At 38.3% G+C, this 26182-nt stretch overlaps 1 protein-coding gene across 1 annotated transcript; it reads right to left on the reverse strand.

Annotated features, from left to right (window-relative positions):
- Window positions 1-9789: 9789 nt before the first annotated feature.
- FAM98A (family with sequence similarity 98 member A) lies at window positions 9790-23906 on the reverse strand. The gene is made up of 8 exons (XM_040993061.1): window positions 23741-23906; window positions 21635-21783; window positions 18516-18650; window positions 14937-15121; window positions 13906-13986; window positions 13218-13334; window positions 11674-11841; window positions 9790-11584 (listed from the first exon to the last, which is right to left on the reverse strand). Exons 1-8 carry the CDS (start codon window positions 23791-23793, stop codon window positions 10925-10927), a joined length of 1548 nt encoding a protein of 515 aa, XP_040848995.1. The 5' UTR covers window positions 23794-23906; the 3' UTR covers window positions 9790-10924.
- Between the last annotated feature and the right edge of the window lie 2276 nt (window positions 23907-26182).

The following is a 26182-nucleotide window of genomic DNA, read 5'->3' on the forward strand; positions in this document are numbered from 1 at the left end:
CAAGGTAGCTGTACATAATTATCACAGTTAACACATACACAGTATTTATTTCATTCTAGACATTGTTCTAAATGTTTTCCACATAGGAATCAATGTAATCCTAGCAATAACTCAGAAAGGTAGATGCTATTATTATAGTCATTTTACTATTTTTTTTTAAAGATTTCTTTATTTTTATTTGAATGGCAGGTATTAGAGAAGGAGAGACAAAAAAAGAGGTCTTCCATCTGCTGGTTCACTCCCCAAATGGGTGCAACAGAGCTAGGCCAATCTGAAGCCAGAAACCGGGAGCTTCTTTCTAGGTCTCTCTTTGGGGAGCAGGGTCTCACGGCTTTGTGCTATCCTCTGCTACTTTCCTAGGTCATAAGCAGGGAGCTGGACCAGAAGTGGAGCAGTTGGGACTTGAAACCATGGACAAATGAGAAGTTGGCGCTGTAAGTGGAAGATCAGTTTGCTACACTATTTAAAAGATGAGGAAACAGGCACAGAGAGATGATATAAATTTAATAAGATCACAATAGTGAATCGGATTTTGGTTCCTACTGATCTGGCTCCAGAGTCTGATGTTACAACTGGGAAGTAGACAGACTGAACTTACCCTTCTGAAAGCTGAACCTCGTCTTCTGTTTTTGCGAACATTCACAAAAATGGATCCTGTTAGAAAAAGCACTAAATTTCAAAAACTAGATCTAGTAGATAAAATTATATATTGCTGCTGTAAAATTACAACTTCATAGCAAAAAGTAGAAAGTACCAGGGTATTCACTGAGGCATAGCAGGCAGAACATTCCATAGGCATAACAGTTCAAGTTCCAGTTACTCTGCATTTGATCCAGCTCCCTGTTAATGCTACTGTCAAAACTAACACAAGATTTTTCAAGCGCTTGGGCCCCTGCGCCAATGTGGAAGACCCAGAAGCTCCTGGCTTTTGTCTGGCTGCTGTTGTTATTTGGGGGAGGGAATCAGACACAAGTGCTCTGTTTCCAACTCTCTCTACTTATGCCTTTCAAGTAAGAAAATAAATCTAAACAACTTTTGCACGAGACAGGAAGTTGAAATTGAAGAATGCATAGCAAATGATCACGAAAATACAGCATATCCCAGCTACCAGATACAGTATAAGTACTTTTCAGAGAAAAAGTGACAGTCTTAAATATTAGTAAAATAACAGAAAGCCATTATTTGACTTAAATCTACGTTGAAAATAACCAACTGCAATTGTTGAAGAAATACTGTTTGAAGTTATCATGTTCAGATTGTTGCACTACAAAGTTTTATCAAAGTGTAGACAACTTCAGTATATTTTGTCTAAGATAAGAAGATAGGAAAGTCTATCACCACCATCATGACTTTCGGATATTAGGATAAAGAAAAAGAAATCAAAAAAAGAACTGAGATATAAATGTTTTAGGTAGGCAAAATTATTACTATTGTATGATCCTATACTTAGAAACCAAACAAAACCAATAAAACTTTCTACAAATAATAACAAAAATCAGTGATACAGGCAATAAATAGACAAAAACAGTCATGCTAAACAAAGACAACAACTCAAAAACATAAGAGATTTCAGGGGCCAATGTTGTGGCTCTACAGGCTAACCCTCTGCCTTGTGCCACTGGCATCCCATATGGGTATTGGTTCATTGTCCCAGCTACTCTACTTTCAATCCAGCTCCCTGCTTATGACCTGGGAAGGCAGCGGTGGATGGTCAAAGTTCTTGGGACCCTGCACCCACATAGGACACCCAGCAGAGGCTCCGGGATCTCAGCTTTGGATCAGCTCAGCTCCAGCCATTATGTCCATTTGGGCAGTGAGCCAGCAAACAGAAGACCTACTCTCTCTCTCTCTCTCTCTCTCTCTCTCTCTCTCTATTTCTGCCTTTCCCATCCATCTCCCTGCTTGTGGCCTGGGAGGGCAGTAAAGGATGGTCCAAAGGTAGGACCCTGCACCAATGTAGCAGACTGGGAGGAAGCTCCCGGCTCCTGGCTACAGATCAGCTCAGCTTTTTCCATTGCAGCCACTTGGTGAGTGAATCAGCAGACAGAAGATCTTTCTCTCTGTCTCTCCCCCTCTATACCTGCCTGTCCAATAAAAAAAATCTTTAAAAAAAATGTAAAACTGCAACTGATAAAACACAATATTACAAATACAGGCACAGATAAAAATTGAAAAACAAATCTACCAAAAAAAAAGCAATATGTAATTAAGTATATAATGAAGCAGTTATCTCACATCCTTTCAGAAAAAAGATACTGAATAGATACATGGTTTAACTGGCTAGTGTTCTTATAATGAATTTGGACATACACCCCAAAACTTGCATGATAATTTCTGAATCAATAAATGATTTACATGAAAAAATAACAGGACCATAATATGAACTATGGGAAAAGTAAATTATCATCTTGGGCAGAGGACGTCTAAATGTTACACAGCACCCAGATATCATAAGAGAAGACTCATCCCAGCAAAAACGTAATGAAAAGACAAACAATACGTGTAAATCATATCATACACTCAGAGTAAACTGGCCCACACTCTATAGAGCTATATATTCCTAGAAATTCACCATCCTGGTTTCAAATAAAATGGGCAAAGAAACTTAACACCCAATTCACGCTAAAATCCAAGGCATTCAGTAAACTATGTTTCCTCTTTCAATGAAAAAGAAATAAAGCTTAAAACTTTATTGTGGTAACAACTGTATTCAGTGGACTCAAAAGCTCTTAGCACAGTGTGAGGAATAGATATTTTCTTCTTACATCACTATTGGGAATATTAATTTGTGAACCATGAGGAGCATTTTGGCAATTTCTATCAAAATCAGAAATAAACTTCCCTAATGATCTAACACTTCCACAATTAGATAATGATGACAAGCAGTAGAAATAGCAGTAAATATTGGTTAGTGTTTATTATATTTCTGTTGTTAAATTCTAAGGAGCTGACATAGGGAAGTACACTTAAACTCGGTACAAATGCCAGAGTTTATACTGTTGAGCAACCTGAGGCACAGAGAATTAACAGTTCGTAAAATGCGGAGCCAGGGTTCAAATCCCAGGAACTGATGTCCACAACTCAAGCTCTTTCTTATAACCCCTCGACAACATTTGGATGTTAGAAAAATATAAAATAAATCAAGGTTTTCCTAATAGCATTATTTGGAAAAGGCAAGCTGGAAAGAATGGAAACCCATCAGTACAGTTCCAATTACTAAGTAATTCAGGTGTTAAAAAAGAAATTGATGCTGCAAGGTCTGTAAGATCACATTTTAAATAAAAACCAATGCATAAAATATATATCATTGGCCATTATTTGTATATAGATAAGGAGAAAATGAACATACCTATTGCCTTTGTTTAAAATATAGCTGAAAAAAATAACATTTAGCTCTAAATGTCTACCAAAGAATTACATGGCTGAAGTGCAAAAGCATGACAAATAATTTAATGGATAGCTTTTCTGTTGTTTTTTGAGTTTTGCACTATGTTTTACCTCTTCAAAAATTAAATATCAGAATGATATGGGTCCTCTTCAGGTTCTAGCTCACAGTGGAAGAAATCTGTCTCAAAACGTAACAAATGTATGACTTGATTGCTGAAGAATAGAGCTACTCTTTAGAGTCATTTAGTAAGACAGAAAAATCCCCAAGCCAGTCATTAAAATTGAGAAAAGCTGATTTAAAGAATGTCCAGTACAATCCTCTTTCCAGTACCTCACATCCAACAGTCTAGTTTTTTCCCTATTGCTAAAATAACTTTGAAGGTGGTGTGCTCTACAAATTCATGTGGAAGGGGCTGCTTTCTTGAAAGGGGCCTATCTGGTATATAATATACAGAGAAATCTCTCCTTAGCCTAGGATAGTGCATATGATGAAGTATCTCAGATACACATGAAGAATTTACCAAGTTATGGACTTCAGGCCTCGTGTTGACCTGCACATTTTTACAGTAAGACACAATGTTTCATCATACATTTAAATAAGTTGTTTGCTGTAAGATAAAAAGAGTATTGACTGTGTTTGGAGGATTTAGTATTTCACGACAAGAACTGGTAAGAGAGGTTTTAATAATCACCTGTTTGCATAAAGACTTTTTTAAATAAATGAAATAGTTGATTTCTTTGTCAGGTTTATCCAATTTATCTTGGCCAATTTCAATTTTCATAAAATATTCTGGTTAAATTGAAAACAATCCACACTAGCTAAACTATCCTGCTTTCTTTGTTTTTAAGTAAAGAGTAGTCCAGAAGTACCATTTGATTCTCGAGGTCAGAAAATATTTAAAGGGCTAGAATGCTTTGAATAGATGCAAAACAGGCTGCCCCGAGGCAGTATTTTGTCTCTTTGGCACCTGAAGAGGAGGGATGAGTTATGAAGCTTTGTAAAATAGGAAATGCTCTTTTCTCTGTTGGGTTTGGAAAAGAATACCTGTGAAAGACAAGGATCAGATTTGGAAGTTACTTCCTTCACTTCAACTTGCCCATCCAAGCAGCCTATCTGTGAAAATGGTCTTAGGTACAATTGTTTATTCCATTTTGGATTCTGTTTAGAGTTCCATTTTGTAATAAGCAACTATGGTAAGGAACAGGCATTATTCTATCTTTGATTATATTGTGGATTTAAAAGAAAGAGAGCTCAATTAAGAGGAATATTCTCAAAAAATATAAAAAGAATTTCGTAACACAAGCCAACAAGGAGTCTTTCAATATTCAATTCACTCCCTTTGTTGTCCTTGCCAATCCTGTTACAAAACTGCTGTTGTCTAGTCACACATGAAATAATACGGACAAAGACTTTCCTATTTGAAAAAAGCTAGAATTCAAAAAGGCTCTTAGCATCTTCCCATATGAGTTCTGTAGGCATGGGAATTTGGAATATTTTAGGCTGCTTCAGAAAGTTATAGGAGTGCTACATCCTATACAGGCACTAGTTTATGTTCCTGCTGCTCCATTTCCCATTCAGAATCCTGCTTATGGCCTGGCAAAGGAGAAGAAGATGGCCCAAGAATTTGGGACCCTGTTCCCACTTGAGGGACCCAGAAGAAGGTCCTGGTTTCTGGCTTCAGGTCAGCTCAGCTCCACCTTTTGTTTGGGGAATGAAGCAGCAGGTGAATGCCTTCCCCTTCTCTCTCTCTGTAAAGTCTGCCTTTTAAATAAACCTGTAAATAAATATTTTTGTTAAAGTGTGTGTCTGTGTGCATGTATTAGGAGTACTACGTGCTTTGTAACTTTTGTTCCAAAGCTGAATCAGAAGAAGTGGCGTTGCCCTCCCTGATATTCTGTTTAGGGCGGGGGGGAGGGGGGGGAGAGGGTTACAGAGAATTAATTCCTTCTGTGTTGATATTAGCTAACCACCGACAGCATTCGAGGTGGTATACCCTGCAGAAGGCATTTTATACAGATTATTATACTTAATCCTCACAGCTTTTCTAAGAATCTGAGAACTACCCTGGTTTAATAGATTAGAAGGTTACGGTTTAAATAATTGCTTATGGGAACATAGCATTCTAGAGTTCTGAATCAATTGCCTCTTGATGCTCTAAATGAAATGTTATGCAAATATTTGCTACATGTATCCCTTGCAATCACATTTTAATGTAAGTATGCATTTTAATGTAAGTATGTAATGTAAGTATGCATTTCATCGCCTGAGTTTCACAGTGGGTGCCCCTAAGTGAAACACACTTTTTTTTAATAGTAAACACTTTAATAACTTTGTAGTTAACTTTTAGAGACGGCACACACTTAAAATAATTTCTTAGATTTTCTTCATGTAGGTAACATTGTAAACTAACTCTCATCCTTTTAGGTTAGGATTTACTGTTTTGTTTCATTAAAATCTCTTCACTAATAATTAAATCAAAATGAAGCCAGTGTCTCTGAGTTCTTACAGCAGTCTAACTTGGAACTGGTCATTTTTAACACCAGATGAACTAGCTTCACTGAAAACCAATTCTGAAGCAGGTAAGGAAACCTTAAGGGAATTAGCGAGGACAGTGGCCAGTGCCTTGGAAAACACTACATGCAATATTAACTGCAAAGTTTTTGTTTTGAGGACTCCATGGGACTTTTCACACATTTCCCAAATACTTGGTCAATAATTTTTTGAGTTCCTCACACACACAAAAAAAAGACACCCAAAAACTAGTATGATTTAATAAGTGCTAGATACATTTGATTTGAATTACTAAAGATTCTAGCAAGCAACACTTCTGGATTATTAAAGACGTTCAAGTACTCAATATACACATATTGTTAACTTCCTTGTTTCAGAACCTTGTGAGTACATTTCACTTCATTAGATTTTCACTATTTTCTCTTCTTGGTGAAACTCTGGAACTAGTCTTGAGTATTTACTTTGTCCTGTTCACTCTTTCACTCTTTCTGTATCAGAAGTCTGACTTCAGTGTTTACTGTTGACAAGATTGCCACAATGTAATAATGGTGGTTCCCCAGTTCACTGAATTTCTCTGTAGAACAGGAATTTTTTTATGACAACTCCGGAGCCAGATGGCCTTGTGTTGATACCAACTCCCCTCGTTACTAGCAATGTGGGCAAAGCTAGTCAATCATCCTGGCTTCATTATCCTATGAGCAAGAAAAAGGCTCTAGAATCAGACACCATGCCTGTCAGACCAAAGACATTTCAGAGTGTAACCTCTTTCCACATATTAAATTTTTTCCCATTACACATCTTCCACAAATTATAGCCAGAAAAAAAAGTGACACACAGAAGCAATCTGACTGTAGTTACCATTTACCATAGATAAGCATGGTGCCACGGGTTGACAGCAGTTTCCTCTGAAATTTAACTACTTAGAATAGCTGACTTGGTTAGCATAACTCTTCGGTTACAACTTTTTACACATTAAGCTAGGGTACAGGTCACTCTGTATGGAGACTATGTTGGGTTTAATTTATCACCCACCAATGGAGACAAGTTTAATCTTAACAATTTAACAGTCTGAATAAGCAGCAATAAATGTTTACTAAACTTGTACTTCCTTACCACTATTTCCTTACTTTGTGACCTTTGCCCATCCAACTGAAATGACTATTCAAGGGCCGGGTGTTGTGACACATGGGTAAATTGTTCTTGGGATGCCCTGCATTGCATATTGGATTTCTGGTTATGCTACTTGTGATCCAGCTTCTAGCTAATGTGAACGGAGAAGCAGAAGATGGCTCAAATACTAGCATCACTGCCACCCACATGGGTGACCCAAATGCTTTTGGCCTGGTCCAACTCAGTCTGCTTCAGATACTTGGGAATTAAGCAGAGAAAAACTATCTCTGTTTTTCTCTGCTTTTTCAGTAGATGAAAGAAATAAACATTAAAAAACTAACAATTATTCCAAGATTCCATCCATGGTCTACTTGTTTCCCTGCACTTTGGTGGTTTAATCCTGAATCAACAATTCCAAGACTGTTCCAACACTGTCAATCAGAACCACGATCATGCCCAAAATTCTTAAGATGAAGTTTTCATAATCATTCTCCAAAACCCTTTTTCCCATGTTATACATTTTGGTTACAATTAATGCAATCATAATCCTCACATAACCAGAGGTCCTACTAAACAGATTCATTTTAAACTGTAATGCCTCCTAATTTTTTCCTGCACCTGTTATCTGTACCCATTAGGTACCTTGGTATGGTTGTTTACTTATATTACAATTATCTATGGTTGTGGCTCTGTTCCTTGGTCTTTGCCAAGGTGGAGTCTGCCTAAAATATCTTTGTACCTCAACACAACAGTATTGAGTTGAAACAGGCATGCAGATTTCACTGAACTGAACTGGAAGATCTTTTCCTTTGTGAAGATAATATAACTTAAAATCATCCCAAATTGACCTTTTAATTTGCACCCAATGCCTCATTTGCTTTGCGTAGGAAATGATTTTACTCAGGAATTTCTATCAACAGTTACATTTAATGCAACTTCTTAACCAACTGCAAATTTGCTGGTGAACCAAAATGTGCAAGTTGATAATTTCAAACACTGATATGCATATCTGCTTCAATTGGTGTTTTGAACCCTTGGAATACATTAATGTGCAACAATGCAGAAATGTTGCACTTAATAATGAAAACAAGTACTGCCAGTTTTATCTTAGCCATGCTAGGGAGGTATAAGAGAAACAAGCAAGGAAAGTCTTATTTAAAGGCTAGTATCTCTGAGATGTAATGTTATTTTCTCAATTCAGCAAACTCAATGGCATTGTTTAAAAAATTTATCAAACACTCTATTATTTAAGATGTGCATAGTCAAATACATGCACATTAAAAACATATTTTCAAAAGTTTATAAAATTGGTAAATAAAGTATCTAGAAAGGTAGAATAGGCAAAAATTAAAACAAAAAATATATAAGAATGTAGGTGATTTGGGTATTGGGATGTCAATAAGTATAGACAGAAATCATTTCAAATGCTCTCCTCCAGCAAGAATTTATTTAACTTTATTCTATGTCTATCACAGTTGGATATTAACTTGGTGTGGATCTAGAGCAAGGAACAAAAATTAGTATGAGGATTTTCACATAGAACACTGACAAATTCTGTTCTAGTTCCTGGTATTAGAGGGAAAGAAAGCTTTCACAGAAAGTCCTGCATTACTGTGCTGTGTATAAGAGATAATATTTTTAAGATTTCATGTCAAAAATTCCCTTCTACAACTTTGATTTGAAATTCCTACATGCACATCCTCTCCAAGTTATATACTGCAAGTTAGGTATGTAATATCAAAAGACACTCTATAAAATCTGACAACTTTAATGTAAAGACAGCTGGTGGCTTGTAGTATCCTATTTCCAGAGAACTTAACCTATGGTAAACAGGACAAACTCTAACCCTTAAAGGCTTCATCACAGAAGGGGAAAAAATCTAGTGTGAAGCAGATAATGAGGAAGCAAATGTCAGAGCTTCTCATGGAGAAATGTGTCATTTACATTCTTTCATCTAATACTTTAGAGAGCAATTTATTGCGGTCAAAATGAAACTGTATTTGTCAAAGGAATGAAATGTGTTTGGTATGTCTATTGTGGCGTCAGAGGGCTACATGTGAATAAGTCCTCTCACGTGTACCGTTTTAAGATATAAACCCTCAAGAATTATTTTTCTAACAATTGTTTTATTAGCAAACAAACTTACCTAATAGCATAAACAGACCAGCACCTAAAATATGCAAGACTGAACATAAAGACTTAATTAAATTTAATAAACAATATGAGCATTTTAGAGTGGTAAATATTAGCTGGAAAACGAATAGGTGAAGGACTGAAGTAGTCTCTCAATGATGGTTCAGTTATTGGAACAACGTTTTCATAACAGCAAGTAGAATGTTTTGAATGTCAAAACACGCTTTGATTCTTTAAAAAAAAAGTCCAATTTAGGAGAAAGATATAATTCCTCTTGAATAAGCAAGTATTTTAAGCTCACTTTCATTCAGAAAGAACAAAGAAACATGGTAACACAAAAACCCTACAAAATTAGGGACTTAAAAAAAAAAATTTACCTTTGCCTAATACGTGGAGCAACAGCTACACCCAGTGGTGAGAGATGGTAGTAGTTCATTTTTCTAGCAATTAGAAGGTAAGTGCAGAAATAGTCACTTCTTACTTGGAGGTTTCAGGGAAAGGGTTACCTTTCACTATAAATTGAAGGAAACACTTGAGAAACACTTGAGAACCTAGGACGTTGGGAACGAAGGTCCTAGGCCAGAAGCTCGACACAAGTACCCAAAGTGATTTATTTTGAAAAAGTAGCTAAAATAAAACTCCAACCAGAGACAGAACTTACAGATACTTTATTGCTCACCTTTCACACACAGCACACCTCCAGCCATTTTCTTTCACAGCTTGACAATGTTTACGAATACAAAAACCCAGCAAGAAGCATCAGGTCATGGAGATGTCGGTAAAGGAGAATGTAACACGTCAACTCAGCCAGGCTTTCGTTTTCTGCAGCAATAATAAAGGGCCTCCTGCACTAAGCAGAATTCTGTTTTACTTTGTAGTGCACTTCTTCCATTACAAAAAAGTCTGCCTAGAGCAAACTAACTTGTATTTGCTGAGCCAGTGGTATCAACTCATGCATAAGACAAATTTCGGTTTGCCATTTCTTCCAGCAGATTTCAAGTAAAAACAAGTTGCGGGAAGGACTTGTTTTTGGATGGATGCAGGTCAGTTTGATTACTTAACTAAATGCCTACCTGTACTACAGGTTCACAACTCGAGTTTGCTTTATTGTGTTTATGGATTTGGGCCACGTTCAAGGTTTTCAGAGTTGAGTGTCGGTACACGATTTGACCAAATGAATAAGGCTACTCAATGTGCTATTTGGAGAAGAGCTCACTTAACAGGAACCGACGACAGTTCTATCACGAAGCCAATGTGGCATGTCTCTGAATAAAAAGCCAATCAGGGCAGAACTGTGCTTGGAAAACAGGCATCAGAACACTTTACACAAAACACACAGAAATGGACTGTTAATGAGGAAGCATCCTAGTGGTACACATAAAAAAAAAAATCTAGGTGAATCCTCATTTTCAAAACTGTGTATTAAAAACATGAAAACTACTTGTTCAAGTAATTTTTCCAAAACATAATGTATGTCCTGACTCTGGATCTACTGGTCAATCAAAGGCAGATATAACTACCTTCTTGAAAAATTTTTTCCACTGAAAGTAGAGATGTTGTTTTATGTGTTTCTCAAACAGCATTACGTAAATCGGTTTAAACAACCAACCAAAAAAAAAAAAAAAACCCAGAATAGAATGAAGACTTACACAAATGCTTTTGCCAAGCAGGAATGCCTGCCACCTACAGTCTTTCATTGATTCCGAACAGGTGCTGGATTCAGGATTCTGGAACTAAGTTTCTATTACTTGAGCTCTAAGCAACATGTAAGTTTCTGTAGCCTCAACTAGTGTAGTGTCTTCCCTGTCCAAATCCAGAATGGTTATACTGGTAACCTCCGTGCTGGAAGTGCTGCTCAAACTGACCCCCTTGGTGATATGTCTGGCCTCCTCTTCCTCCCCAACCCCCTCCTTGGCCTCCACGTCCGCCTCGGCCTCCACGACCACCTCGGCCCCCACGACCTCCACCTCGATCACCGTGATGCCCACCATCCTGGTATCTATTGTCCTGCTGGTATCCGCCACCCTGGTATCCACTTCCTGTATATGAAGATGCTTGGAAGCCACCATAACCCCCACCTTGATAGCCACCACTGTGGCCACCATGATAGCCACCTGGCTGGAAGCCTGAATCACGGTAGCCACCATCTTGGTAGCTACCTCCTCCACTCCCTCCATCAGTCCAGCCTCCTTGGTGTTTATTTCCTCTTCCTCCCCCTCGGCCACCGTGGTCATAGCCACCGCGTCCACCTCGCCCTCCTCCTTGTTCGTGACCACCTCGTCCTCCGTAGGAGGAATGTTCATAACCACCTCTCCCTCCTCCTCGGCCTCCTGCTTGCTGCTGAGGGCCATCTTGCCTTTTCTGCCACGGCGGCATCTCTGGAGGTGGAGGTTCGATTTCGTTGGGTCTACCTCCTCTGTCTGGCACCCTGCCCATCAACACCTACGAAATAAGACAAGTATTTTAGGTTAGCTTTATTGTATAAACAAAAATCAGTGTTTCCGAAATAAAACGAAAGGTACTGTAATCACCTTATTGATGGCACAGGCTGTCTTTTCTCTAATGGAGCCACTGCTTGTCCTTAAAATCTTTGACAAATCTTGTCTTGCAGCCAAAAGATGTGCAACAGAAATCGTACTTTTAGGGGATAGGACTGAACGCTTTGGCTGGTAAACCTTGGCTAGTTTTTCTGTCTGACTCTGTAAAAGTAAAATATTTAAAGAAAAATATCAATTTTCAAAATGACATAAGAAACATTCGTGTTAAACTCATTTCAAAAATGTTGGTTTTTTAGAATTATATTTTACATTAAAAAAATTTGAGAGGCAGAGAAAGATAGGAGTACAACTGAGCTCCCGACTGTTGGTTCTTTTCTCACAAACTTCCCAGCACTGAGGTGCAGACCCGGCCAGGAGCACAGAAGGAAATTCATGTTTCCTATGTGGATAGCAGGGACCCAATGATCTAATGGTGTACATTGGGAAGAAGCTGGAGTCAGGAGCTTGAGCTTGGAATCAAGCCCATGTGTTCCAATGTGGATGGGCATATTGACCACTAGGTTCATACTGGTTCCAGTAATTCTGCTTTTTGAATAATTTTCCCATTTTAGGTTTCCATGAGGTAATGTATATTTCTAAATATCCAAGACTTCTACCAAGATTTTTTCATTTAAACTGAAATAAAATTTATGTTATACCAGAATTTTCAATTCTGTGTAGACAAGCCTTAAGAACTGGTCCATACTAAATTCGAAATGTTTCTAACTTCAATTAGCAAATTAAATTGTTAGCTTAAAGTACATAATTGAAGACAAGCTATTATTTCTGATAAAAGTAACTGTGAGTCATTTGTGTTGAAAAATATCAAAGTAATCAACTTGCTGCACTGATTGCTGCACTCAGATGTTGCCTGGAATGTGTTTGTAGCAACTTCAACAATGACCACCACAAAGGCAAGGTAAAAGGTTTATATAGCATTTGAATTCTTTATAAGAAAGCTTTCATAGAGGAGGAAATGCAAATAACTATAATTCACATCAGATTTATATGCTGCACAATGACTCAAAACTTATCTAAAATCATATCTGATCCTCACCACTACAAATCTGCTAGCAGTCAAGGAAAAGATTTATAGGATGCAAACTCTTGACTATGGTTGTATTCCAGTTACAAATCAATCTGAGCTAAAACAACATTTTCCAAAGATTTAAAGTAAAGACTCTATAAAAAGCATTCCTTTTAATTATCAAATATTTCATTTCTGCTCCTGATAAACAAATTAAATTTTATTTCCTCCTACTATAATCCACCCTGATAAAATAAACAGTCCTTTAATTCTTAACTACTGCTGCATGTTCAGGAATAAAGGAATTTCCAACAGACATTCTTTCTTCTCAAAAAATAAGTATTTTCATTACTGCCAAATAAATGAAAGAATTACTAGTTGATAACTCACTAAAAAATTCCTATGTATCTCCTGTGTGGTTCTCTTGTAATTTTTATTATATCTAACTTGTCTAGATGTTTAGGAAGCATGTCTATAAATGTTCTGCTTTTGTAAATTATTTAATGTATACCTTAGCTCTGTCAGACCAGCCAAAGGACTGCACAGTGACATCCAAACGTTTGATCAGCAGCTTTCTTCGGACTTCGTACTCATTGGCTATGGCTTGGTTAATTGCTTCTATTTTTTCCTGAAGAAAAATTTAAAAGCCCAGTTAGCAACCAAATCTGCTTGATTTCCTGTTCTGAAGAGCAGAAATTTTATCTATTTCTTTGGTTAAAAAACTGCAACTCTGAGATTTAACACATATAATCCCTTTCACACAATACACCAAGAGTTAGAGAAATGATAGGCCAGTTCTCACAGGACCTGCCCCCACACAACAGCCAAGTCTTGAAAATAATAAAGATGTAAAGTACAAAATCCTTCATTAGCTTTCTCATCATGCAGTGTGTGAAGCTCAGCACAGTGAAGGTTTTGGCTTGAAAGAAATCCACTTGGCAACAAGAAACATGTATCACATGGAACTTTGCTTTATTTTCATCAGCTGTGTGAAGTATTTACAAATTATGAGAAAATTATGCTAACTTTATGCAAATTAATTATTTTGTATAAAAATACTGAGAGACTTATTTTAAGGATGTGGATCAAGAAGGTGACAACCTCAGAAAACACACTTTAAAAAGGGGAAGGCATGAAGTATGGACAAAGATCATGAAGCGGATGGATGACACGTCATAGTCCACTCAGTGACTACTCACCCAGTGGGCTGGTCCCATCGGCTTCTTCAGCAAAGGCTTTCCCACGTGATTAGGTGGAACTTTTGCTAACGTTTCCTTTAACTGACACAAAGACATAAATAAGTGAATGAAAAAATCCAAAAGCAACATATATCCTCCTCATCTTCCTAATTCTCATCACATCTTGCCATCAAAAGAAGATTCCTGACAGAGGCAAAGGTGGAGGATGTTTTGAAATGTCAATGTAATGGACAGGACCCACAGGATAAACACACTCACTTGTCCCACTCCTCACAAGCCTATAGGAGCATGATTCCTTCAGTGCACCCTGGACAGTGCCTGACAACAGCAGGCACTCAATAAACATTTGCTGTATAGATGAATGAACACACAGGAAAATAGACTGTGGATACATTGCTGCTCCCCTACAGAGCTCAGCCAAATGTGGGCACCCTGGTGTGTACCCCACAATGCACATGTGGTAAGTCTTAGAATACAGCAGATATGCAAATATCATTGTCTTCTATACACTGTTACACTAGGTTGTTCCTAGTCAATAATATAATATTAACTATGTGGTATAAAACATGCTAATTTATTTCCATAGACTGTAGTAACATCCACAAATCGAGTTTGCTAATTGAACTACATAAAACCCAAAGTAATTGGATTAAGAAACAAAAATGGTGACATTCTTTTCTGTCTAGTCAATGGGGAGAGTGGTAACATTTAATTAGGAACAAATACATCAAAGTTCAATGATTAAAAAATTTTGAAAAGAACCTCAATTTCAATTGTTTTTACATTCCGTTTTAGCTTAGAAACTAAGTATAAGGCTTCCTCTTGAAAAAGAACATGTTAAAATGCTAAAAGATTAAAATACTAATTTCTCTTTAAGGTATGTAGGATTTAAAACCAAAAATTCATTTAGTAACAGTTACTTAATAATATGCACATCAGATTCCCATTAAGAGAAATTAACTTAATGTTAATTTCAAACAAATGTAGGACTATGCCTTTGATACACTACAATCTGGTACTAAAGGTCTTACTTTTTTTTCAATCCCGCTGAAGAATTGGAACATAGTTATATTGGCTGGAGGTTTGGACATTCCTAGAGCAATACATATGCCTTTCAACTCTTGAAAGACCTCACTACCGCCTCCTTCTTGAGCTTTTTTTGGAGGAGCATTCACACAGAGCATTCTGGCAGCTTCTAGTTCTGAGATGAGGTATGCTGAAGTAAACAAAATAAAATTTCAAAATGAGATACAACTATAATTAATAGTCATAAGTCTAGAGTCACAACTCTATAGACCTAAGGATAAGTAACTTTTAAAGCTGCAAGAATGGGTAAAACCAAGAAAGACAATCCATTTTTACCTGCAAATGACATAATATAAAAACTGGTTATATAATTCAGTTATCTAATCAACAAACAATGTTTAAAAGTCAATTGAAAGTAACTCATTCAAGGTAGAGTACTTCAAAAATTTGGAGTCTTCCAGTCCACTATTAAGAAACTTCCAGAACAGGGGTTAGCGTCTGTTAAGGAAAAAAAAAAACTTGCAAAAGGTAGCAGCTTGACCAAGTTTTAGTGACAACTAATAATTTTTTTTAGCTTTTTTTTTAAGCATCTGTGAGCACCAGTTATACAACTACTTTGACCTCATTTCTCCCAACAATTGGGAAACCTGTCCAGAGTCGGTATGAAATAACATTTTCGGGGGGGAAATCGAAGTTTAATTTACAGGAGAAGTGGAGAAGCCCTGAAGTCCCCTGAAATCCATTTCCTATGATCCCCAGGATTGTTTTTCCGCTCTGTGGCAAGAAAGTCCTTCCCTTCTCCCTATTCCCCTCAAACAACAAAACTTTCTAGTTAGGATTTTCCTAGCATCTCCCTTGTGGTGTATCAGCCCCTTGTGATGTTTCAGTTGGGTATAATGAGTGCTACAATATGCTTCAGGTATTTCAGCAGAAGGCATGAATATTAAATCCCATTCCTTTAACCCTTCCAATGACATTTAAGTTTTTATGATTAATACTCATTTGAATCTTAAGATTTCAGGTTATGTGACAAAGTTAGGTCCTTCCCAACAATGTGAAAAAAAATATATTTTTTTACATTTTTTTTTTCTAGGCTCTTAGCTCTCATCAGAAACACAACGGAAAGATCAGCCTGAATATGTCATTTACTGTATCCAAGGTGTAATGTTAGAAGGGCCATCCTTTTGGCAGATAGTTTCTGAAAAGCTGCCAACTCCTATCCTAAAACAATAAACACAGCTATGCTTCTGCAAACGTCACTCTAAATGGGCTTGATAAAAATCATAATGTGTCCCATATAACAAATTGTACTTAGGAGTTAAAACATCAATACAACAAACACCCCACTGTTAGTAAACAATGTTTCACTAGAACACTGTTGCAACTCATTTATTTATAAGCTGTCTCAGACTGCTTTCATGCTACGACAGCAAAACCGAGCAGTTAAGACAGATACTCTCTCCACAAAGTCAAAGATAGTTGCCAACCCTTGTTCTAGAAAATCTTACTTTATGTGATTTAATAAACTGGTTTTCTAAATTTGGGACAACATCATTTAAGCATTCACAAAATAAATTCACCAATATAATTACCATAAAAAATTTTATCATTTTAATTGATGTGTTCAGAATACTAGGAAAGGCATTTGAGAAATAACAAAAGCAAAAGATTATTGTTACTGATGATCTAGTTGATACTAAAGAAAAAAATGAAGATAGCTGAGTAGTTTTAACATTAGGAATGCAGATGCTTAACTTAATTCACCAAGGGAAATAACTTGAGACCCATAATGGGTCAATCACTAGCCAAAATGTTCATTAATTTGATGTATGAGAATTTTTCTACCACTTATTCGGACTGTCCTAAATATTATCCTAACAATTCTAATGAGGTTGGTTGGTTTCCCCTCCAAAAAATACATTGTGATGGTAAGATCCAAATTAGTGCAATATGGGTGCTAAGAAGAAGTAAAATTACAGCATTAGAACACAACAATTTATACTTGAACAGATGAGAAATATTTACACAGAGCAAGCAGAAATGAGCACACATACATAAATGTTAAAATGAAAGAAAAGGTTCCAAACTAGGGAATATTTTTCAAAGGGAAAAAGGTACAAGCAAAGAGAAAGAAGAGTTCAGAAATGGTGTATAGTGATGTATGCATGAAGACATTTAAAACTGAGTAACCTTTAGTTGATTTAGTCATTTAGTTGAGGAGCAAATAGTTGTATATTCTTGAAAAGCTTTTGGGGTGATAGCACATTAAAATAGAGTCTATACTTATGACCCTGAGTCCAAAATAGGGGTCAGTGCAGTCTGCTTAAAGAAACAGGAAAGAGTTAAAAACATTTCATAAAGATTTACAGTCAAAGTGCTTTTTATATGCATCCATGCTAAAACAGGGTAACCTCTGAGCTCTTTGGAAGAATTAGCTACTCCACAGGGCTGTTATCTTCCCAGAGAACACACTCTAAGTGCCAGATGTTACTGGTACAAATAAACAATGCTGAAAAGGAAAAACCGATTGAGTACTTCTTGAATCAGTTATAGAAATTATACAATTTAAACAATATTGCATGAATGTATAAGATTATATGTGGCAATATCAGTATCTTAAACTGTATTTACCTTTATGCTTTCTATGCTCCCAATATCAATCATGTGAGAAAGGAGAAGCTAAGAAAGTTATTTTGTAATAATTTAGTGCCTAAGTATAATGGTTATAAATACATTTTAAACATAAGCTTCCAGCTTGAATTATGTCATTTTTCAGAAACTGCTGTATAACTATAAAGAAAAAACATTACAAAAATTCTCTGAAATCTGTATTTCATAAAGAAAAATATAAATCAATGTGTAATGTAAATGTGTTTCAAAATACAACAAAAATTCTGAGTTAGCACTGGCTGTTGCATCTGAAAGCTATAGAAAGCAAAACAATCTGTGTGTCTACTTAGTGCTTTTCAGGTTGAAGAGACAAATCACAGTACATGAAAACATGGAATGAAAGAACTTTTTACAAAGATGCATTTCCCAAAATGATTAAAAAGTGCAGGAATGATCCAAGTATGATTCCAGAATATTTAAAAATGAAATAAAAATCCAAAAACCATGAAGAAATATTAAGACAATTAATTAACATTAACTGTATCTAATGCATAAGCTTTTCAAAGTAATTAATGCCTAAAAGAAAACCTTTATTATATATATATTTCCATACTCTCTTCCCAGTCTATTTTAAAATGTGCTTTTTGTTAAGAATGCAGAAGTTCAATGATTACAAACTGAATGCCCCTCCAGCAAAACCACAGCTTACAGCAAGTGGAGCACAAAAGCCTAAGAACTACCAAGGTTGAAAGGGTGAAAGCATCAATGATAAACTCAACAATGCCACCAGAACAGCTGTCCAGGACTAGTTCCTGCATTGGAAATTTAAGCCAGTTTTCTTTGAAATAAGCAATATTTTGAATTAAATATGTAATGAAGAAACAACAAAAACAAAGACCGAAGAGTAACTGGCTTGTTAGTTATGGAAACATCAATACAAATTAATAGCTACATCCCAGTAGCCATGAACTTACTGAGCAAAAGGAGGCAGTTCTTCTGCACGAGAAGGCGCTTGGTCACATCCCCAGATGTCAGTGAAAGATACGGGCAGTTCATCTCCCCTAGCAGCCCACTCACCTCAAGCTGGAATTCTTCAGCTTCACTTGGACCTTATAAAAGTTAAAATAATGTTATGAATGAGATTGATTGTTTTTTTCCATTATCATAATAATTATTATCTGTAAGATGAAATTTTAAAAAAGCTTTTTCTGTTACTGCATATTTTCTTTCCTTCTTTTTTTTTCCTTTAAAGGGTTTATTTATTTATTTGAAAGGCTCAGGATTAGACATTTACAGCTAGAGAGATAGGGAAACTGAAGATTGAGATCACCCACCGACTCACTGCCCAAATGGCTGCAACTGCCAGAGCAGTGCCAACTGAAGGCAAGAGCCAGGAATTCGCTCCTGGTCCCCTCTGTGGGTGGCAAGGGTCCAATAACCTGGAATATCTTCCATTGTCTTCCCTGGTGCATTAACAGGAAGCTGGAATGGTGGTAGTCCAGCTGTGACTTAAACTGGCACTCTGAAATGGGATGCTAGTATCTCATTGGTGACTTAACCTACAGCACCACAACATGCACCACACATTCTGTTTCTTAAGCAGTGTTCATTAGGGCACTAATTCCTTTGAGAATCTTTAACGGTCTCCTAATTTCTACACCATCTAACTTTTTTTCTGTTCTTACACATCCTCACGGCTGTTCCTGTTGATCATGCCCAACACATCCAGTTGTAGTTACCTAACTACTATTGCCAGAATTATTATTTGTACCAGGCCAGTCTCTTTATTGTCCAGAACAGCAAATCTCATTTCCACTTTCATGCCTTCACTGAAGTTACTCTCTAGGACTGATATGCCTTTCACCCTCTTCACCAGAAAATCCTACCCATATAACAAAGCCGGTCTTGCCCCTCAAAGAAACCTCTAAGTTGAAAGCATTAAGTTGAAATGCTAAATTATAGTACTCAAGTGATCCCAGGACCCAATAGATTAAATTCAAAGTAAAGATGACTTACAGGTCTATATTTCCATAACATGCAATATAGAAATCACTGGGTGAACTGTGAAAAACACAAGTGCTTTTTTCCCTAATTTGTTCACTATTCAATATCATAAATGGACAGAAATGAATTCTCAGACATCTGACCCAAATTCTTTTAATCTGTGAAATAAAGACCTATAAACAACCCTAACAGGGTTGGCATTGTGCAGCAATGGGTTAAGCTACTGCGATGTCTGTGATGCCAGCACTCTGTATTAAGTGCTGCCTTAAGTCCCAGTTGCTCCACTTTGGATTCAGTTGCCCTCCTAATGCACCAGGGAACACAGCAGAGGATCCAAGTACTTGGGCCTCTGCCACCCACATGGGAGACCCAGATGGAGTTCCTAGTTCCCGGCCATTTGAGTAAGCCAGAGGATGAATGATCTCTTTCTGTCAGTCTACTTTTCAAATAAATAAATATTAAAAGCAAATGCTAAAGACTATTATCAATTGTTTTTCAAGCTGCTCTGTGAACTTGGGAGTAAAACAGCTCCTTAAAAGAAGCAGGTTGAAAAGATGAGAAAGACAGCTATGTGTAAAGGTATTTTCTCTACTTTGACTAAAATGCCCACTTTTTTTTTACTTGCTTTGTATATTTGCTTCCATATAACATTTTATCTGAACAAAGTGGTTTCAGATTAAAAATGTTTATCACTTAGAATAGGCATTTTCAAAGGTTCCTAGGCAGTATAGCAATAAAGGGTTTCAGTAATGGCTCCTGAACATAACCCCTGCAGATGAATCCAGTTGTAGCTCTACATTTTCCTGGCTGTGTGACTTTAGGCAACGTATTTAACTTCTGTGGGCTTTCTTTTTATTATGTAAGGGTAATAAAATCTGCTTTGGTCTGGTACTGTGGTGAAATGGGCAAAGGTACCATCTACATCAACAGCATCCCACATGGGCACCAGTTTGAGTTCCGGTTGCTCCATTTCCCACCCAGCTCCCTACGAATATGCAGCAGTGGATGGCTCAAGTCTCTGGGCCTCTGCATCCACGTGGCATACCCAGAGGAAGCTCCTGTCTTTGAACTGAATCAACCGTGGCCATTGCTGCCACCTGGGGCATGAACTAGTGTATAAATGATCTCGCTCTCTGTCTCTCTTTGTAACTCTGCCTTTCAAACAAAATACACAAACAAAAACCAGAAAACCAAAAAACCAAGCAACCATTCCACACAGGATAGCCAGAGCTTTGTGAACATTAAGAGATATTGAGATAAACTTCTACTACCATCATTCACCTTAATAATCAGAACTGGGTGCAATTAACATGGACACATTGAATATACCAACATGTAAGACAGTGAGCTCTTCAAAACTGTGATTATGTGGGAGAAGGGATTACATGTACAGTTCTTTTTAAGGATGGGTTGACAGGAGGGACAAAAAATGTCCAACTGTTTATGGGTTTTACCTATGGTAGGGGGAAGTAGGTGGTGGAGTGTCAAGTTCCAAGCTTTCATTTATCTTGCGGCGTTGACAAATTATTGCTAAAGCGATAATAAAACTGGCACATATAGAACAGCCCCATAAATCTGACCATGTGGATCTGGTTTACCATAGCAGTATGTCATCATACCAGAGCGATATATGGCAATATACTTCTATGGTAAAAAGCTTCCCAACACTGCTTTCTCTTTCTTCTGGAGGACAACAGAATCACAATGTGTTTAACTTACATGCTATGGTTTACCGTGATCTGTTCTAACAGGGAAAATATCCTGATTCCTACTTCTAGTTACCAAACACCTCATAATTCTCATTTCACAAAATACAGAAATTTCATATATTCCATATGCAGAGCCTCCATTTTTCTCTATTTCTTTTCAGCTTACACAAATCTTTAATAATCACATGACTACATTCTGCTTTTCAAACTTCTGGATCATTTTATCTCCAAAAGAATACATGAGAAAAAAGTATCTTGACTCCAGGATAAAATCTTTACATTTACGAAAAAACTGGAAATTTCAACTTCAGTCCTGATAACTGACAACATCACGATCTTATTTTCAAGCTTTGTAACACATCACGTGAACGTTTACTTACTATTGGTTGCTTGCACATTTTCCTCTAGTTTACAGAGCACTCGTAATTCAGACACCAGCCAAGCACAGAGTTTGGTAAACTCAGGGGAACTGGCTCCAGCAGAGACCGCCTGGGACAGAGCGCCATCATCCAACAACGGGCCCTTGTAACTGGTGGGGAAGAAGTGACACTTCAGGAGAATATATAGTCATATCTAGTAAAATACAGGTAACATACATGTATGTATTCTTTAGGTAGTTAGGAAATACTTCTGACAGGTTTTCATAACTGCACTGAACCATTAAAAAAATAAACTAAGTGGTTACTGTATTTCAGGCCTTCCAAATACAGGTGAATACTGAAGAAAATCACACACAGTGCTGAACTATGTCAGCTTCTGTACATTTCCTTTTTAGCACAAAGGTTTATTTTCTTACTGTTACTGAACTGAATGTTAACATCACATTACGCAATGACAGCTAACATAACCTACAATTTCAGAAATAAAACCCGAGTTATTCTTCATATAATATTTTTGCAGAAGTATAGTGGGTTAGATTTTTAATGGCTTCCTTTAAAATAAACCTTTCCAATTAATAATTTATTTCCTTTTTCTATATTTAATTGCAGTTAAAGAGAAGCAAGACAAATCACTGAAATGTTGAGATCAGCTGAATAATGACTGGCCAATTGAAGAACTGGTCTCCCTGAATCCTAGTTCTCTGTGATCCCAATGTACTTTCAAAACATTACAATGGCTGTAATAATGAACTCCAATCACCTATGTATGCTAAGATTTTATCACTTAAAATTATCTTAACATTTGCAAGGATTCTTCTTTAAAGAGAGGTTAGGGACAAATGTAATGAAAAGATAAAGTTTCTTCTGGTGCATTTTATTTTTTGAAGTCACACATTTTTCAGGAACTTTTTGGACACTCTTCAGGAAGTCTGGTGAGGTGTCCACTAACAAGCGACCATCTGGCTGAACGTGACTGTGTCTCCTGTCCTACTGGAAGGAGTAAGTCTGGGATAGTCAGGAAAACGCAGAGCAAATTTCAAGAGTAAGGACAATGTAAATTCACTCTGAGCTAAATTCACTCTGAGCGAGGAGGATGATAAACAGGGCCATTTCCTTCCCAAAACACTTCTCCAGGGCAGGGATAGCAAGTCATTTAAAATAAAAGACTTTGGGAAGCCTCAGGGTTTCTCCAATAGGGTGCCACAAAATTGGAAAGCCTCGGGCAAAGTTTCGACAAGAGCTGTTTCTCATAAACGAATCTAGTGCATGTTTTCTTTGTACACCAAATTTGTACTCGAGTAGTTAACCATACAATCTGTTGATAGTACCACATTTAGCCAAGAGGGTCTGAGTTCTCCCATTTAATCTGGGTGACCCAGTGAGATAAGAAGCCCTATTTCCAACCGCTAGACACTAATAAATTCTGGTCGTGTAACTGTCAGGGGAGAGAAAACGCAAAGCAAACATGTTGGTTCTCAGCGGGTGAAGACCAAGCGCTAAGGATGCTCAACTGAGACAGGGTGTCCGAAAGCCACTGGGGCGCTGCCAGGGGTTCCCACGAACAGGGGGTGGTGCTGGGTGAGGCGCCCAAGTGAGTGCAACGGATGCAGCGTCCAGACATGTGGCTGAGGCAAGCCTGGGTGCATGCGGAGATGACTGAGCAAAGGAGCATTTCTAAGGAGAGAAGGGAGGGGTGGAATGAGCGCAGAAACAGGGAAATTTGAAGGACAAGCAGGAATAAAGAGAAACCAACTTGAATAGCCTACAGAGAGAAGCGTGTGCGGCAGGAGGACGAGGAGCCAGCAAACGGCTCGAGCAGTGGGGGTGGCGAGAACCAGCGCCCAGACAATGACATGCATGACTGACAAACGCCGCGGGTAACTCGGGGGCAGGGAGCACAGGGCAGGCCTCGGGGCGTTGGTGCTGCAGGACTCCGAGCCACGAGGACAGGAGTGGACGTGGCGCGGGGAGTCCCGGAGCCTTAGCAAGCCAGAGCCAGAGGCATGGGGTGCGGTGTGGAGAGGCAGGTGTCTCCCCGAGGCGCAGAGGTGCTCCCCGGGGACCGACAGTGCGGGGTTCGGGACGCCCGTGCCCTGGCACGCTTACCCGAGGTCTTCCAACGACTCCAAGATGTCAGTCTCCATGAGGTCACACTCCATGCTACTGTGGTATTCAAATTTCCGAGTCGTCAGGCTCCCCTCTTCGCCGGCAACGCGTACTCTCACGCATGCGCTCTCTTCCCGGAACTTCCAAAGCGACAGCTGGCGCCTCAGTCTCCGCAGTGCGCATGCCCTCGAGCGTGCGCAAAAAGCTTGTTCCCGCCCACCTCCGGCAGCTACAGCTTTGCACATGCGTATTACTGAGGAATGAAGCCGGCTTCCCAAAAAAGGGCAGAAGGACTGGCTGCGTGGCAGCTGGTCTCGGGTAATGAACCGGCGAGGGGGCAGCGCCGGAGCGCTCAGTAGTAGATGTACGCATGCGCGAGCCTCGCCGCGCGCCCGGCCCGGGAGTAGTTGCCTCAGGACCTGAGTGGGTGTGTGGTGTGGAGCCGAGTGTCTGCGGGCAGGCGAGCGGGATGGGTGGTTTCCCGCAAGCAGCCGGCATGTCGTAGGCTGTGGTCATGAAGAAGGGGAACACTCACCCGTGCTGCGGTCTCATGGCCCAGGACAGAGGTAGATAGCCAAGTGCACGGAAGATAACGCGCCGCTTGACTCCCTTCTGACTGGATTTCAAGGCGAGGGAGCAGTTCACTTGCCTTGAGACGAATATATTTTCCAAGTTGGTTGTTTTCCCCTGAATTATGCCTTCTCTGTCTTACCTCTTCACCTTTCCCCGTCAGTAAGCCTCCTGAGGGGAGGGAGGGCTCCAGTCCTTGGCCAGCAGCACACATTCCAATTCCCACAGTAGTGTCGCTGCATTTTGACACCATTTGCCTTGGTTGACACTTCCCGGTGGGCTATGACTTCTTGTCCGTTCTCTTATACATGCATAAGAATTAATGATAAATGAGGAAAGAGTATTTTCAAAAAAAAATTTTTTTTAGAAAATTAAACTTATGCGCTTGCATGGGTTACACTATGTGGGTTTTTAAGAAGCAAGTTTTCACATTGGTACCAGATTTTATTTTGTGATTTTCATTTCCCTAATGGATTGATTCTCCCTAACCATAATAGAATCTTTAAAAAAAATTTTTTTTTTTTATTTGAAAGGTGAAGTTAGAGATCTTCCATCCCTTGGTCAACTCTCAGATGGCTACAGTTTAGGCCCTTGCTTCACCTGCTGTGGGTTATTGGATGCTTGCTCTGTGCCCCTGGCACCTGCATTGTGGTGCCCTCATAAGGCTGTCTTAATGTAACTTACATCCTGCAGACAGGAACAGTGAGACCTGCTGGCTTAATAACCTGATGAAGACCTGAGTATGAGCCACGTTTGGAGGCTGAGGGGTATCTACACTAGTGAAAAAATAGATATTAGGCAGTTGAAGTCACTCAATAGTATAGACTCACTTCTTTATAATGAAGCATGTTTTTCTCAGGATCGTTGAAGATGTCAAACAAAAAGGTAATGTAAAGTCAGTTTTGAAAGAAAAATGTTTAAGTTTTGACTGACTTTTTAATGTCAGTTGTAACGTAATATTAATGAATGAAAAAATGATGATTTCTCTAAATTTATTAGTCTTTGCTTATGCCAATCATTACCTGCATTGGAAGGTGACTGATGTTAGGTTTTTATATATGCTATTATTTGGAATAATTTTTTGGATTTTCTGTGATTGAAAGTCTCAAATACTACTTTAAATTTTTTCCATCATTTCTGTAAGATTTAGTAGAAATCGTTTATATTGTATTTAGACACAGGGTCTCTGAAGACCTCATTTGAACTGAGTTTAACAAAGAAAAGAACACTGATTGCAGAATTAGGAAGATCTGCTTTTTGCCTCAAATCAATGTAAGAATTTTCCAACACTGCTTGGTCTTAAACAATCAGTATTAAAAATATATTTATTGATTTTTATTGGAAAGGCAGATTTACAGAGAAAAGGAGAGACAGAAAGATCTTATCTGCTGGCTCACTCCCCAAATAGCCACAAAGGCCAGAGTTGAACTGATCCCAGAGCCAGGAGCCTCTTCTGGGCCTTCCATGCAGGTGCAGAGTCCCAAGGCTTAGGGCCATGCGCTGCTGCTTTCCCAGGCCACAAGCAGGGAGTTAGGTGGGAAGCAGAAAAGCTAGGACATGAATTGGCACCCAGGTGGGATCAGTATTTATAAGAACACACTTCCCTTATGAAAGATATTCATGAAACTTACTGTATGATATGGATATTAGTTTGGCTGTTCTAGAGGACCATGTGTTAAAAGCTGGTCCTCAAACTTATGTTAGTGATATTCAGAGTCTGGGGTCTTTGGAAGTAGTTAGATTGGATTAATTTGTTAGGATAGATCTCCATAATTGCAGCATGGCGGTTTAAAGAGAAAGATGTAGGTAGCATGACTCTGGTCAAGTGATATTTTAATGCCACCTCTTTGCTGGGAAGAAAGCCCTCACCAT

The sequence above is a fragment of the Ochotona curzoniae genome, unplaced genomic scaffold, assembly GCF_017591425.1.
Source record: "Ochotona curzoniae isolate NIBS_2020 unplaced genomic scaffold, NIBS_Ocur_1.0 contig_883, whole genome shotgun sequence".
Taxonomy (NCBI): domain Eukaryota; kingdom Metazoa; phylum Chordata; class Mammalia; order Lagomorpha; family Ochotonidae; genus Ochotona; species Ochotona curzoniae.